The sequence below is a fragment of the Pinus tabuliformis genome, chromosome J (genome assembly GCF_031772625.1).
Source record: "Pinus tabuliformis cultivar Carrire ecotype Pingquan chromosome J, CPIR1, whole genome shotgun sequence".
NCBI lineage: Eukaryota > Viridiplantae > Streptophyta > Pinopsida > Pinales > Pinaceae > Pinus > Pinus tabuliformis.
In genome coordinates, this window is record NC_142295.1 from 1,643,609,035 (window position 1) to 1,643,625,486 (window position 16,452).

Sequence of the window (16,452 nt, forward strand, 5' to 3'; positions counted from 1 at the left end):
ATAAGGCAACAAATATGAAGAATCTGAACAGGAGGTTTGTGGTCCTAAAGATAGCTTGGTCTCCGACCCTAAGCAGATTAATACTTCCACAACAAAATATTTTGTTGAAAAATCTTCTGTTGCTGCCCATTTAGAACCTCCTCTTACAAGGAAGACAGTATCTCTGCTTAGTGGTCAACCTGAGAAGGAATTCCTCGTCAATCCTATCCAAGAATCGGAGTTTCAGACCATTAAATCTGAAGAATCTGTGGTTTATAAGGGTCCTACTTTCTCTTGGATTGACATGGCTCATAAAGAAGGTACCGGTAATACATATGTAGGCCACGTTGAAGAGGAACTAGTCACATTTGAATTTCCGATTAGGGAGACTACTAGAGCTACTCAGATGAAAAATATTCCTCCCTCAGCCTTGCCCACCTTTCATGGTGTCTCTAGTGAAGATCTTGAAGCCTTCATATTCGAATTTGATGAATTGTACAAGAGCTATGACTATTCTTCCAATGATAAGAAGTTGAAGTTGTTTCCTGCTACATTAAAAGATGCAACTCTGAGGTGGTTTATGGGGTTGAGCTCAAACTCCATTGCAACCTGGGATGAAATGACGAAGTATTCCTGAAAAAGTACCAAGATTATTGTAAAAATAGGGACCTCAGGTAAGAAATTTTTGGCATGACTCAAAAGGAATGGGAGAGCCTTGAGGAATTGGTGGAAAGATTTCAATATAATATCGAGAGATCCAAGATGAACCAGCTGAGCAAAGAAACCTTAAGAACAATTTTTCTCAGGGCAATCAGACAAGAATATTTGGAGGTTTTGAACTTAATGGGAGCAGGTGATATATCAAAATTGAGCTATGATGATTTGCGTGAGTTGCGAAGATATTATTCACGAGGAAATTCTAAGGTTGGAGGAGGATCAAGAGACACTTCTTCCAGGATTGTCAAATCAGTTGCCAGAGCTGAAGTAACCAGAGGTTAAATGGGTAACTTATTTGAAAATTTTAAGACTGATATTCTTAGCACTTTATCTTCACAATTAGATGTTTTGCAGGCTAAGAAGAAACAAGAGGAACTAGAAAATTCCCTGGCCATATTCTACTCCAAATGTAGGAAGAAACATGCTTTAAGGGAATTCCCTACTGACAACATAGAGGTATGTCAAATTTGTGAAGCCAATAATTCTACTGATCAATGTCCCTCTCTTCCTGAGATTAAAATAGCCTACGCAGTAGATTAGGAAGTTGTCAATGCACTCTATGCAATGGCACCTCAACAACCATGGAAACCACATCCTATAGGTATGTCACAGTCACATTTTCAATTTCCGTATGCTCATAATCAAATGTGGAATGTTCCAATGCCCTGGCAGCCCTGACCTCCTCAACAACCTTGGTAGGGGAACTTTTCTTACCCTGGTGCACAAAATTTTCCACCTCATAACTTTTATCCACCACAGCCCATGCCGCAACAAATGGTATAGCCACAATAGTAGCAACTTCAGTTGCCTGCCCCACCAAATGAACCTCGTCCCACACAGCTTCCTGCTCAACCGGTATCTAACCCCAATAATAAAACCATCCAATCTGCTCAAAATATTGGATTGGTCACTTATCCCACTTTTCCTACTTATTGTATTTCCCCACAACCTCTGCAGGAAGTTTTTGTTCCTTTACTACAAGAATTTCATGTGTCACTACAGGAAATCAAACTCTGATCTGGAAAAGTGGTGACTCAGCCTGAAAGAATTGAAGAGGTTGTAGGGGAAGACATTCTGGAACCACCTGAAGTAGAAAACATACCTAAACCAGCAGAAAAAATCACTTCAGGATCAAAAGAACCTTCCTCATCCCATATGGTCCAGCCTCCTTTTCCAGAGAGGTTGGAAATGAAAATAAAACAACCCGAGTTTGATCTTGTGTCTGAACTAAGAAATTTGTGCATTAAAATCCCGTTACTGCAAGCAATTAAGGATATCCCGATTTATGCCAAAACAGTGAGGGAACTATGTACCAAGAAGCCAGGAAGACAGAAGAAAGAACCATCGACAATTCAAGTAGGTGGAAAACTTGCAAGTCTTATGTCCACCGGATTTGCTACTGAAAAATATGCAGATCTCATAATCCCCGTGGTTACCACCTTTATCAACGGGTATCCAATAAAAACAATTTAATTGATTTATGTGTAGCCATAAATGTGATGACCATGAAGACTTTATCTCACATAGGATCCTTTGACTTACCACCTACTCCTACCATAGGTCTAAGGTAAAGCTAGAGGGGGTATTAGAAGATATTATCATCTCATTGGATTCTTGGCAAGACCCTACAAAATTTTATGTTCTTCAACCTAAAACTAACTTGGGAGGGCATCCTTTGATCTTGGGTAGGCTATGGCTAGCCACAACAAAAGCCTACATAGGGTGTAGATAAGGGAATATGACTATCACTCATGAGGCTGAAACAAAGAATATCAATTTGTATCCCCCTGTTAAACCCCTCTTAAGATCAGAAAATACACAGTGGGTTGAAGAAGAGAATTATGATTTAGAATGTACCCAACTAGTTTTAACAATAGCCCAAGCCATGAGCCTTAAAGAAAACTCAGAAGAAAATCTTATAAATTGTTATATTTCTAATCCTGACTTTTCGCAACATGAAGAAGGGAAGTATAGTCATAATATAGATAGCATTACTGACTTGTAGAATTCTTATGAGCATTGTACAACCACTGAATTGCATTCAACCCTCTTATTTGTATTTCCTGCATATTTAATGACTAAATTTGGAGCTAAGGTAGTTGAAATTTTTCCTACAAAAACTCTTAATATTAATATTGCCTTGACTCTTGAACAAGAAAAACAATTAATTCAGACATTAGAAGAATGCTCAGATACATTTGCATGGGAATATACGGACATGAGGGGTATTCACCCAGATACTTGCATTCATCCTATTTACATTGAGGGAAGTTCCAAACCCGTAAGACAACCGCAAAGGAGGATGAACCCCGCTTTAAGAGAAATTGTGAAAAATGAATTGTAGAAATTGTTAGATGTAGGGTTCATCTATCCTATTTCAAACAGCTAGTGGGTGTCCCCATTGGTTATTGTCCCTAAAAAGAATGGTAAATGACAAGTGTGTGTATATTATAGGGAACTAAATAAACCTACATTAAAATGCCACTTTCCCTTGCCTTTTATAGACCTAGTGTTGGACACTTTAGTAGTGAAGAAGTATTTCTCCTTCCTAGATGGATTTGGCGGGTACAATCAAATTAGGATAGCTCCAGAGGACCAAGAGAAGATAACATTCACATGTCCCTGGGGTACCTATGCATATAAGGTACTACCATTTGGTTTATGTAATGCACCAGCCACATTTCAAAGGTCGGTACTTGGTATTTTCTCTGATCTTTTACATGATTGCATAGAGGTCTATATGGATGATTTTACAGTAATAGGTGTTACTTTTGAAGAAGCTTTACATAATCTTAGGAGAGTTTTTCACATATGTAGAGAAACTAATCTTTCATTAAGTAGTGAAAAGTGTTTTATGATTATGGTTGAGGGCATTGTTTTCGGACATCATGTTTCTGCTGTAGGAATCAAAATTGATCCAACTAAAATCAAAGTAATTATAAAAATGCCCCCACCAACCAATCAAAAGGGAGTGCAAAAGTTTTCTTGGACTTGCGGGCTACTATAGAAGGTTTGTTGAGAATTTTACAAAGGTAGCCTTGCCATTGTTTAAATTATTAACTAAAGAATCTGAATTTCATTGGAGTGATGAATGTCAAGTTGCTCTTGATACACTTAAGGAAAATCTTTCTTTAGCACCTGTCTTGAGAGGTCCAAATTAGAAATTGCCCTTTCACATTTCCACTAATGCCTTTGATTAAGCTATAGGAGCTGTATTTGGCTAAAAGGAAAATCTCGTAACCCATGCTATTTATTTTGTTAGTAAAAATTTAACTCATGTGGAGCTAAATTACACCGTAACTCAGAAAGAATTCCTTGTTGTAATTTATGCTATTAACAAGTTTAGACATTACATCGTTGGCTATGAACTTTTTGTACATACTGATCATTTTGATATTCGGTATCTCATGAAAAAACCAGTCAATAATGGAAGGATTACTAGGTGGTTGTTGTTGCTGCAAGAATTTGACATCACGGTATTGGATAGGCCAGGAAAAGAAAATCATGTAGCTGATTTCCTATCTAGGCTTAACCATGAAGGTGAGGATGTTACTGTTAATGATAACTTTCCCGATGATAATCTATTTTCTATCTGTTAAAACACCTTGGTTTGCAGATATGGCCAACTACCTTGCTGCAGGAAAGCTACCCCCCTACTTTTCATCTAATCAGATGAAAACGATTATTAGGAAAAGTGCTAATTACTCTTGGATAACATGATACCTCTTTTTCACCGGACCTGATTTGATTATTCGCATGTGTGTCAGGGAGGATGAGATGTACGATATCTTGAGAGCTTGTCACGATGAACCTTTTGGAGGTCACTTTGAAGATAAGCAAACAACCTATAAGATCCTCTGCTCAAGTTATTGGCCAAGTCTTTTTAAAGATGCAAGGGAGTATGTCCGGAAGTGTGATAGCTGCCAATGAATAGGATGGCTTGTTCACTTAGATGAAATGCCATTGTAGCCACAAGTTCTCATAGAACCATTCGAGAGGTGGGCTCTTGGTTTTGTAGGTCCCATCAATCCTATGTCCAAATGTAAGAAGTATATTTTAGTTTGTACTAATTATGTGACAAAGTGGGTGGAAGGAAGAGCACGACCTAGAGAAATGGAGAAAGCATTGGTAGAATTATTTATTTATTTTTTTGATATTTTTGTAAGATTTGGTGTACCTAGGGAGATAGTTACTGATCAGGGTACTCATTTTGTGTCAAATCTTATGCAGGGAATTATATAGAAATATCATATTACTCATCGGAAGTCGACCCCTTATCATCCATAGGCCAATGGGCAAGTGGAATCAACAAATAAGGTGTTGGAGACAATCCTTACAAAGACAATGTAACTACATAAAAAGGATTGGTCTGATCGACTTCCTGAGGCATTGTGGGCCTACAGGATCACATGGAGAAACACCACTGGCTTCTCTCCATATGAATTGGTGTATGGAAAATAGGTTTTACTGCCCATTGAATTTCATATCAGAACTTTCAAGATGGCAACAGATTTGGGTATAGACCTTGATGAGGCACAACAGCAGAGGATCTTGCAACTCAATGAGTTAGATGAGATTAGGTAGGATGATTTTCAGCATATTGACTTGATCCAACAACAACGGGCTAAATGGCACGACAGATACATAAATAAGAAGCAATTTAAAGAGGGAGACTGGGCATTATTGTATGATTCAAGATTTAAGAACTTTAAAGGGAAATTCAATACACATTGGTTGGGTCCCTATGAAATTGAGAATTTTTTTTACAATGGATATGTCTGGCTTAAAACAATTGATAATGGGAATGTTTCCTTCTTGGTAAATGGGTACAGGCTCAAGTTATATCAAAAACCCCAATCCAAGGATGAATTTGTGGAAGAAATTGTGAAGAAGGAGTTGAAAATGGCAGGAGCAGGATTTGTTCCTTTTAATACCTCTTCTTGATTTTCTGTTGTCATAAACTGAGCTCACTTTGTTCCTTCTCGTGCTTAGTAAACCATGAGAGGAATGTTTATTGGGTACAAGTTTATTCCTTTTTCCGGGCCCAATGGACTAATTATGGAAAAGGAGCTCCCTTGGAGTCTTCTTTGTCAGTATTTCAGACTCTCTAAAATTGAAAGATGGCAAGCGTGAACTGCCCTAGGCTTGTTAAAATAACAGGACAATAGATCCTTTGGATCTTCATTTTTTTTTTTTTTAGCTAGTCTTTGGATTGCTCGTATTGGATTGATGTGGGATTCATTAAGGCCCTACTTCCAACAATATTGGCCCATCGACATCAACAAATTATCTGGGCCCAAGATCAAGAGCCTTATGATGCCTTGAAGCTTGTATGCCTTAATGATGGGCTATCTCGCTAGCAACAATGGTTAATCATCATGGCTCCTTGAATGCTGGATCCTACAGGGGGTTTGACATCAGCTCATAAATTCACACCTGATAGGATGCTTCAGGGTACCTTAGTCCTCACTCTCATTAATGGTGATGGGCGTTGCATTGGTTAACAATTGACCTCAATGCTTGGTAATATAATGAACTCGTTACACATTCGACATCAACACCTTCATTCACGTGCAATGAAATGTACAAAAAGGGGAAGAAATGGGTTTGTTTTCTACAGAAGAATTTCCTGCATAACATTCAACAATTATGCAAACAGAACAGTTCCTGCAGCAGACCAACGATTTCCTGAAAATACAGATAGAACATTAGCTTTTTCGATAAAGTATTGATAATTTATTACTGGTTAAGATCATGAATTATGTAATCATGTTTATAACATGTTATGTTTAATGTATACATGGATTATGTAATTATAAGGTGCGTTATCATTTCGAAGACAGTGGCAATTGTCATCAAAGGACTGGATTGTTTGGAGGTAAGATCGGTAAGGTACGGTTGGTGATAGGACGCTTAAAGTGAAAGATAATGATGCTTTAATCTTTTTAAAATTTGCATGAACTTAAGCCTCTGTACTGTTAGGATATTCTGACACATAGGATATAGTTAAGTTCAACTTGGTCTAGTATAGAGTTAGGTTAGAGTTAGGTAAAGTGTGTTTCTTTACCGTTGTACATTTTGTAACTTACAATCCGACGGTCACGATATGTAGTGATCCGACGGTTCACTCTCACCTCGGTATTACCGACACTTGATCCGTGGCTTGACACCTGATTGGTCCATGAGTTCTATTTAAAGCGCATGGAGGGTCATTGTTCGGGTAATCCGTGCATGAGAGAAGCTTATGTAAATTTTCATCCTTTGATTAATAAATTGCCTGTAGTACCCACGTTGGGACAGGCCGTGGACTGTTTCCCTCCTTGCACTTTGAGGGTTTTAACCACGTCAAAAATACTGGTGTATTGATTTGAGATCTGGTTGTGAGCGGTGTCCTTTTGGTGTTCTTTCTGAGGAACTTACCCTGTAAATTCCTACATGGTATCAGAGCACGTGGTTTAATAGGGATGTCTATTTCTCCTGATCTTAGATTCCACATTGTAGACCTTGAGACTCCTCATGAAGCATTAGAAAAACTCGCTAAAGTTTTTGGGATTAAAAATGAAATTAGAGCCCATCAACTTGAAAATGAGCTGCTTACTTTGGATCCTAATAATTTTTCTTGCATTGAAGATTTCTTGTCCAAATTCAAGACCCTTAGATATCTCTTGGAAGGTGTTAAAGTTAGGAAAGAAGATGGTAACCTTATTTATTCCATCCTTACTAAGTTGGGACCAGCCTACTCTGTATTTGTTTCCACTTTCCATTCTACAAGGGAAGCTTTCATTTGTCAAGGAAAAGACTACAAGGCCCCTTCCTTTGACTCCTTTTGTGATTCCTTAATAAGAGAACAAGAAAAACTCTTACACCTTGGTCTTCTTAATCTTGGAAACTCTTCCACGAAAGCGTTAGCCGCCCAACAGCAACCAAATTCAAAGAATCCTAAGAAGTCATATCCTCAAAAGAATGGTCCTAAACCATCTCAGCCTCAAAATGAAAGATCATTTCAGCAAAATGATAAGACCAATAAAAACAAATGGAAGAAGACTGATAGACATTGTAACTTTTGTGATCGAGATGGCCACTTAGAATCTAAATGCTTTAAGAAGATGGAAGCCTTGGAAGCCGCAATGAAGAAACATAACATCCATGTGGAGCCTACTTCAACTTCAACTTCCGGAATGGCACTTTCTGCATGTCATTGTCAATCATCTCAGTCTGGTTATGCATTAAATGTATCTTCTTCTTCTTCTCATTCTCATGAGTGGCTCATTGATTCTGGAGCCTCTTGTCACATGGCCAAAAACCAAGCCATGTTTTCTTCTTTAAATGATTGTAACACCAAAAATATATATGTTGGTGATGATAGATCTCTTAATGTTGTAGGGACTGGAACTGTTCATCTAGACAATGGTCAGTTTAATGATGTATTATGTGTTCCAACCTTATCCTGCAACCTTCTATCTGTCTATCAGATAACTCATTCAGGTGAAGGTAAAATTGTTGAATTTTCACCTCATGATGTTGTAATCAAGGATATAAAAGATCCTAAACAGATTCTAGCTACTGGTCTTGCTGATGATTCCAAAAGGTTGTATAAGTTACACAACTTTGGGTCATCAAATCTTCCCTCAGTATTTATTGCTCATAATGATGAAGTGAGCAAACTTTGGCATGAGCGATTTGGTCACTTAAACTATCGCTCCCTTCAGTATCTATGTAAAGAAAATATGGTGACAGGTCTTCCTATGGTATCATGCAGAGATGGTGTTTGTTCCGGATGTGTACTCGGAAAACATCATCGGGACAGTTTTGACAAACGTGCCTCTTGGCACGCCTCAGCCCCTTTACAGCTTGTGCACAGTGATTTATGTGGTCCTCTTCCTGTTGCTTCATTCTCTGGCTGCAAATACTTCTTAACTTTCATTGATGATTTCTCCAGACGCACTTGGGTATACTTCTTAAAACTCAAGAGCGAAGTATTTAACACCTTTTTGGCCTTCAAAGCCTTTGTTGAAAAACAATCTGGACATCAAATTCTTAAGCTAAGAACTGATAATGGTGGAGAATATGTTAAAAACACATTCATCAACTTTTGCACCGAAAATGGAATTCAAATGCAACATACTGTTCCATACACTCCACAACAAAATGGCGTAGCTGAAAGGAAAAATCGCACCTTAAAGGAAATGGCTAATTGTATGCTGCAATCTAAAGGACTCAGTCTTAGTTTTTGGGCCGAAGCAATTAATTGTGCAAATTATATAATCAATCGCACTCCTACTAAGGTTCTAGAGAATATCACTCCAGAAGAAGCTTGGAGTTCCATTAAACCAGATGTAAGTCACTTTCGTGTGTTTGGAAGTGAAGCATGGGCCCATATTCCAGATGAAAAGCATAAAGCTTTAGAACCTAAGAGTGAGAAATGTACTTTTGTTGGATATTCTGAAGATGTAAAAGGTTATAGACTTATTCCATTTAAGTCCAAAAATGTTATCATTAGAAGAGATGTAAAGTTTGATGAAAATAAATCGGCCTGCGAGCCTAGTCCGGCGGATGTGCCACCTCTTCCTATCTCTTCTATTTTTGAAAACATTTCTTCTTCAGATGATGAAAGCGAGGATGATAATCCTCCCCCACCTTCTCAGGATCCTCAACTTCCACGATGGGTCTGTGCTACTCGGGATGCAGCAGGTGATCTTGCCGGTGATCCTACAGATCAGCGACGTACACGTTCTCAGTTTGAAAGAGCCTCTTCTTTACTGGCTCAAGCTCCAGTAAATCATGATCCTGACACTTTTGCAGAAGCTTCAGGCCATCCACATTGGGAAGCAGCTATGAATGAAGAATATCATTCATTGATGACAAATGATACATGGGATCTTGTTCCTCTACCAAAGGGACGCAAACTTGTTAGATGTAAATGGGTTTACAGAACCAAGTATGGACCAGATGGGAAAGTTGATAAACATAAAGCTCGTCTCGTTGCTAAGGGCTTTTCACAGGTTGAAGGCATTGACTACACTGAAACCTTCTCCCCTGTTGCCAAAATGAACTCTATCCGCCTTGTTCTTTCCCTTGCTGCCTCTTTAAAATGGGAAGTCCATCAGATGGATGTTAAATCTGCCTTCTTGCATGGGGACTTGCAGGAAGAAATCTATATGGAACAACCCATTGGCTTCATACAAACAGACTCCAGCCTTGTTTGTCGACTTAAGAAATCCCTTTATGGCCTCAAGCAAGCTCCTCGGGCTTGGTATGCCAAAATGGATAGCTTTCTTTTAGAATCTGGCTTTTCTAGGTGTCATTCTGACAATACTGTCTACACCAAGAAAGTGGGCAACTCTTTTATCATCCTTGTTCTTTATGTTGATGATCTTATTATTACTGGTAGTGATCCCAACCTTATAAACCATGTGAAGTCTAGCCTTAAAAAGAAATTTGAAATGACAGACTTAGGACACTTACACTATTTTCTCGGTCTTCAAGTCTTGCAATCCCAGGAGGGTATTTTCCTTTCCCAGTCCAAGTATGCTTGTGATATTCTTCGTCATTTTCACATGGAAGACTGTAAGCCAGCCCCTTCTCCCTTTCAGTCTGGAGTCAAACTTTCAGTCTCTTGTACTTCTCCTGAAGTTGATGCTACCTTATACCGTCAACTTGTCGGAAAACTCTTGTATTTAACCCATACTCGTCCTGATCTTTCCTTTGCTGTTGGCCTTGTTGCTCGTTTTATGCAAAACCCCCGTGAAAGTCATTGGAAAGCAGCTAAAAGAATACTTCGTTATGTTCAAGGTACAGTACAGTTTGGGATTCATTACAGTGCCAAAGCAGCCCCTCTGTTAGTTGGTTTCACTGATTCTGATTGGGCTGGTGACCCTGATGATCGGAAGTCTACTGCTGGTTATGTCTTCACTCTTGGTTCAGGACCTATTACATGGGCTTGTAAGAAACAGGCTGCCATTTCTCTTTCGTCAGCAGAAGCAGAGTATCGTGGTGCCGTGGAAGCTAGTAAGGAAGCCCTGTGGCTTCGTCAGATCCTATCAGAATTTGGCTTTGAGCAGCAGCATCCAACCACACTTTGGTGTGATAATCAAAGTGCCATTCAGCTATGCAAAGATCCAGTCCAGCATCAGCGCAGCAAACACATTGAACTACACATGCACTTCATCAGAAAGCTCATTCATGACCATGTTCTTGAAGTGCAATATTGTCCAACAGATGATCAGGTTGCAGACATCTTCACAAAGGCTCTCACAGAGGCGAAGTTCACTAAACTTCGATATATGCTTGGAGTTCAGGAAGTTGTCACTAAGGGGGGATAGGCTCTAGTGCCTCCTTCCTTCTCCTATTGTGTCATATTTGTAAATCCTTCAATCCTATCCCAAGTTGTTCTTAAGGGGGGATGTTAGGATATTCCGACACATAGGATATAGTTAAGTTCAACTTGGTCTAGTATAGAGTTAGGTAAAGTGTGTTTCTTTACCGTTGTACATTTTGTAACTTACAATCCGACGGTCACGATATGTAGTGATCCGACGGTTCACTCTCACCTCGGTATTACCGACACTTGATCCGTGGCTTGACACCCGATTGGTCCATGAGTTCTATTTAAAGCGCATGGAGGGTCATTGTTCGGGTAATCCGTGCATGAGAGAAGCTTATGTAAATTTTCATTCTTTGATTAATAAATTGCCTGTAGTACCCACGTTGGGACAGGCCGTGGACTGTTTCCCTCCTTGCACTTTGAGGCTTTTAACCATGTCAAAAATACTGGTGTATTGATTTGAGATCTGGTTGTGAGCGGTGTCCTTTTGGTGTTCTTTCTGAGGAACTTACCCTGTAAATTCCTACATGTACCCTTTATGGAAATGCGCGGCCATGACCGTTATGTCATAAATGGAGTTCCATGTCCACCTCTCATAATTCTGACACGTTCTTTGGTGATATTTCTGATATCCATTCCGCAGGTCGGATCATGATGTTAATCATGATCACGACCAACATCCTTTTAAAAAAATTGCCATACTTCCCTAATACTTCCAAAATTAAAATCCCGTTGTCGAGTTTTTGCAAAGGCTTGGAGGCGTCACTATGAGCCGAATTAGCTTTGTTTCTTCCACTCCTAACCATGTCTAAACTGCGTGCCCCTGTTCAGTTTGAACCGCAAGGCTATGCATTGTTAGATGTTGAGCCTAGAAGCAAAGCTAGGATGGAAAAGGTAGGGTGGTTGCCCCTATTTCAGAAATTCTGTGGGCACAATTCAGAAGTGACCAAATCCTTCGCTCTTAACCTTAATGGCGACAAAGCGCAGGTGGGAAATGTCCAATTTCGATTGACGGAGGAGTTGGTGGCTCGAGCCTGTGGCATTACACAGGAGGGAGAATGATGGTTTAAAAATCAATAGTTTGACAAAGGAATTTGTGCCCCCTTCCTCCGAAAAGATCACACAAACCTAGATTGGAGTAAAGGCATCCCGTAAGAATACCTCTGGAGTAAGTATCAGCACCTGGTATTTCTCTTACAGAAATGTATAACTTGCGAAGGTCGTTTCGGGTTTGCATTTATGTTTCATATTCGCCTTATCAGGCACTTCCGATATAGGCCTTTAAATTTTCCTTATTTATTAAAGATGTCTTTGATGAAATGTCTACTACCGCTAAGGACAAAGAAACCCACATAGAGGAAAACCTATATCACCACGGTTTAATAAGAATTATCCTGACCGAGGTTCTGAAGAAGAAAAATAAAATGTGGGAATATTTCCTGTCAGAAAATTGTTTCATGGAAGATGAGAAGGACTCTAGTCCTTCTGAAGTTAAGGATGAAAAGCCAAGGAAAACGCCACGAACCCGAGGTCTATTGATAAAGGAGAATCAGAAGGATGAAGACGTAGTGGTGACTAGAGATGTTTTAGGAATGAGCCTAAATTGAAAAACTCTTCTACCCATACTAAAAGAGTTACAAGGAGCCAGGCTGCAAAGCTGGCCATAAAGGAAATCGTCGCAGCAGGAACATCACCAAGTGGCCCTGATAAGAAGAAAAAGAAGTCCCAGAGCTTGGAAAAATGAAAGGAGAAGGTGGTATCAACCGAATTTATTGACATAAAAGCAGTATCCTTCCAGGATCCACCGCTACAGGAAAGTGGAGATAAGATAGTAGAATATCACCAAGGGTAGGAGGAACCTAGTTTTCCTCGGTGCTCTCCTGGAGGACATGAGGTGGTGGTAACTTCTTAGAAAAAGAGGTGTCAACTGGAACTGGAAGGAATCATCCATGAGATTACTGTGTTAGAGTAGGCTCTACGGAAGGAGAATGAAACTTTGAAAGAAAACAGTTTACGCATGCAGAAAGAGCACGACGAATGGCATTAGAAGGCAGCCCGAATCATGAAGAAGAAACAAAACCATATTGACCACCTGAAGAAGGAGAATGAAACATATAGAAGCCGGATTCAAGCAGAAGCCAGTAGGGCCCAATTGGACCATTTCACTGCAGTAGCTGCAGCACAGGGAAATGATTGATCTTTTTCTTTAGAGGTTGCATAATTTTGCTTGCATAAGGGACATGCAAGAAGTTAGGCATGGGGGAATGTTGAGTCTCAGTTTTGCTCAATTTTGACAGCCTTCCAAGACCTTGTTTTCCCATTTTCGAACTCTATTTGACCCCTAGTTATACCTATTTTGATCATATTATCTAGATTTTGGCCAAAAGGGTACTATGTGCTTAAGGTATGCAAATTAACTTAAAAAGTGTCATTTTATCTTACTCTTAAGTAGTTCCTTAAGCTAACTATTTCCTTATTGAAATTATCGAGTCAATTGATCGAAGTCTTATGCAGATTCGAAGCAGCTCTGCCATTTCCTGTAGACAAATTGCGAACGCTATTTTCCTGCAGATGCTCCGCAATTTCCTGTAGGGTGCGGATTTTTTGCAACCGTCCAGATTTCTTGCAACAGAATCGACAATTTACTATGTTCCACTTAATCTCAGAACAAACATGAACATGGGTTTTTTGGGGAAATCCATCTACATGGACGTTGTCCTATTCGCTGCCCCAGATTTATCATCAAAACCACCCAGATCTCCAATCTCCTTCTCGTCGACAACATGAGGAAAAACTCTAGCAGATGTAGCGAAATAGTCTGATCCATGCTTTCAGACATGGATTAGATTCATAAGAGTTATTTTTGATATTTTGTACCTGTAATAATAATAAATAGTTCAAAAAGTAGGTTTTCCTTATTCAGGAAAATCATATACCTACAAACTTGTATAAATACTATTATATTTTATGTGTAAGGGGATTAGTTGGCTGATCAGTGCATCAGATTGTACAAGACTATGATATTTTCCATATTTATATACATTATATATTATGTTCATTCTACTGAGTAAACCCTTTTAATATTGAAGGGGTTGTGAGTAAGGGAGAGCCCCATTTACTCACAACTCCATTAGTAGTAGTAGTGTATCCCTTTAAATGTGTTTATGTGGTGATATTGTTGTTGCACAACTAGTGTTCCATTTTCTTATTCAACAACATATATTGATTGATTTATGGTTAATATTTATGTGATTCATTTATTCAATTTGAGATTGTTGGACACCTAATCCTCAATGGGTTAGTGTGGAAGCCAAATGGACAAAAGGAGTCCAAGAGACCTTGGGATGTGAAACCCAATGGTCACAACATGTAATATAAATGTAAATCATTTGTTAATAAAAATCGTACTCTCATGTTTTATCCTTCATATTCTATTGCTGTCCATGTGTGTTTAACATGGTATCAGAGTGGGTGATCTCCTGCCCTGCTCAAATTTGAGCCATTTGTTTTGTGGCCTCTATGTGCATATCAATTATGACATTTCTATTCACTGTCCATATCACTCCATTAATTCACTAACAGTCAGAAATTTGATCCTTTTACTCTGTTGATTCCTTGGATTATATCTCTGTTGTGCCTAATCGAAATTCATGCACATCTACTTTAACCTATTTTGCTTCCACTATCTTTAACCGTTTCTCTGTCAAGTTTGTGCCTTTTGTGGCAATGTCATATATGCGTTTTTCTGTCAAGACTGTGCCTTCTGTCTATTGCCCCCTCAGTCTTTGCTGCAAATCTCTGAGAGTATCTGCGCCCTCTGCGCTCCCTGGGATGTTCATAATTGTCCTCCCTGCGCTCTCTAATCATTGTTTGCACGTTTTTTTGGGTGTAACGTCTCTTGGATTGACAAAGAATGCATAGCTCTTGGCGTCGCCTGCAACCAGCACCGTAAGCGCACAGTTTGAATAGAGCAACGAGAAAAATGCTACATTGAACTGTTTTGAAGAACGCTGCTCCTGTTTTGAAGAACGTTGTCTCTTTGCTACTTGAATGATGCTCTCCGTTAGTTAACGCTGGTGAATCTTCCTACTCTCTTCGGTTGTTGTCTCCTAGCGAACTAGTTGTGGCACAGGCACGCCTTGCTAGGAGCTCTACGCCATTATTTGAACGATTCAACTGAAGTTTCACCGTTTAAGGCATTGTGTCTCCCGCTCCCGCGTTAGGATTGTCTACTTGGAGTAAAATACAGGTATCTAGGTTTTGCGCTGAAAATGTAAAACGCACCACTGCGGAAGAAGCTTCTTCCACGCTCAACGCTGAGCAGACAGAATACGGATATGACTTTGAAGATGAAATTCCCGAGGAGGAGGCGGAGGCAACCGAGCATCAAAGGTTGAATTATATTAAACTGCTGACGATAGAGGAAGTGGAAAAGGTGCTAACGGACGTGAGGGCAGAAGATGTTAAGAAAATTAATGTTCACAAACAAGTTGAATGGACCGATTACATGGTGTTTGCCACTGGCAGATCAAACTGGCATGTTCGAAATATTGCACAAGCCCTACTTTACAAGGTGAAGCAAAAACAGAAAGGCGCTGATAGGATGATTTTACCTGGCATCGAAGGCCGTGAGGGAGGAAAATGGTTGGTCATCAATACAGGTAGCATTATAGTTCATGCACTTGGTGAGAATGCTTGTGCATACTATGATTTGGAGAGTCTCTGGACAAAGGAAAACCTCTATTGAATGCGCTATAAATTTTTGTATTTACACTATCCAAAATGCTGTCACTTTAACGCGGAAAATTAGATGTGCCCCTCGATTTATAGCATGACCTGAGTTATCATTTCCAGACTATGCTGGCATACCTCGTTTTGTGACTGTTTTTCGTTGCTGAGCCATTGGAAGGGTCAAATGTTGCTACTTTTATTTAACCTACCAATTTTCTTCAAAAGCGAAGGCGTTGGGGTTGAAAGAAATTTAGTTATGCACGTTTAATCATCAAAACAACAAAGCCAATGTTGATCATGAAAAATGTTGAAGAAAGTCCATGCATTCATCCCAAGAAGCACTGAATGAGAGATCTCATAGGAGATGCATGTACATTGTAAACACATTTTTGTAGACAAAAGATTGAGCCTTCATGCTATAAAGAATTCTGCTTTTCCTCATTGATGGGGTCTGCCTTGAATACTGCTTGATATCATCTGTTTTGCGAAAAAAATACATTTATTGTGAAGGTATCTTCTTTGTCCTTTATTCCTATTGTATATTAGATAATGGGATCCTTCAGTGTGTCAATGTTATCTTCATGATTTCGTGGAGTGATGCCAACATACCTAGCGATATACATTAATTTTCTTTTCAAAAAAAAAAAAAAAAAAAAATTGGAGCGAATCCTAGGAACCTGCATAGCAGCTATTTGTAGAAA

General features: G+C 39.3%; 1 protein-coding gene across 1 annotated transcript; it reads left to right on the plus strand.

The window, feature by feature from the left end:
- Positions 1–741: 741 nt before the first annotated feature.
- Positions 742–15,767, plus strand: LOC149233833 (uncharacterized). Its single transcript, XM_089382308.1, has 2 exons — positions 742–973; positions 15,217–15,767. The coding sequence occupies exons 1-2, from the start codon at positions 742–744 to the stop codon at positions 15,765–15,767; spliced, it is 783 nt and encodes a 260-aa protein (XP_089238434.1).
- Positions 15,768–16,452: the final 685 nt, after the last annotated feature.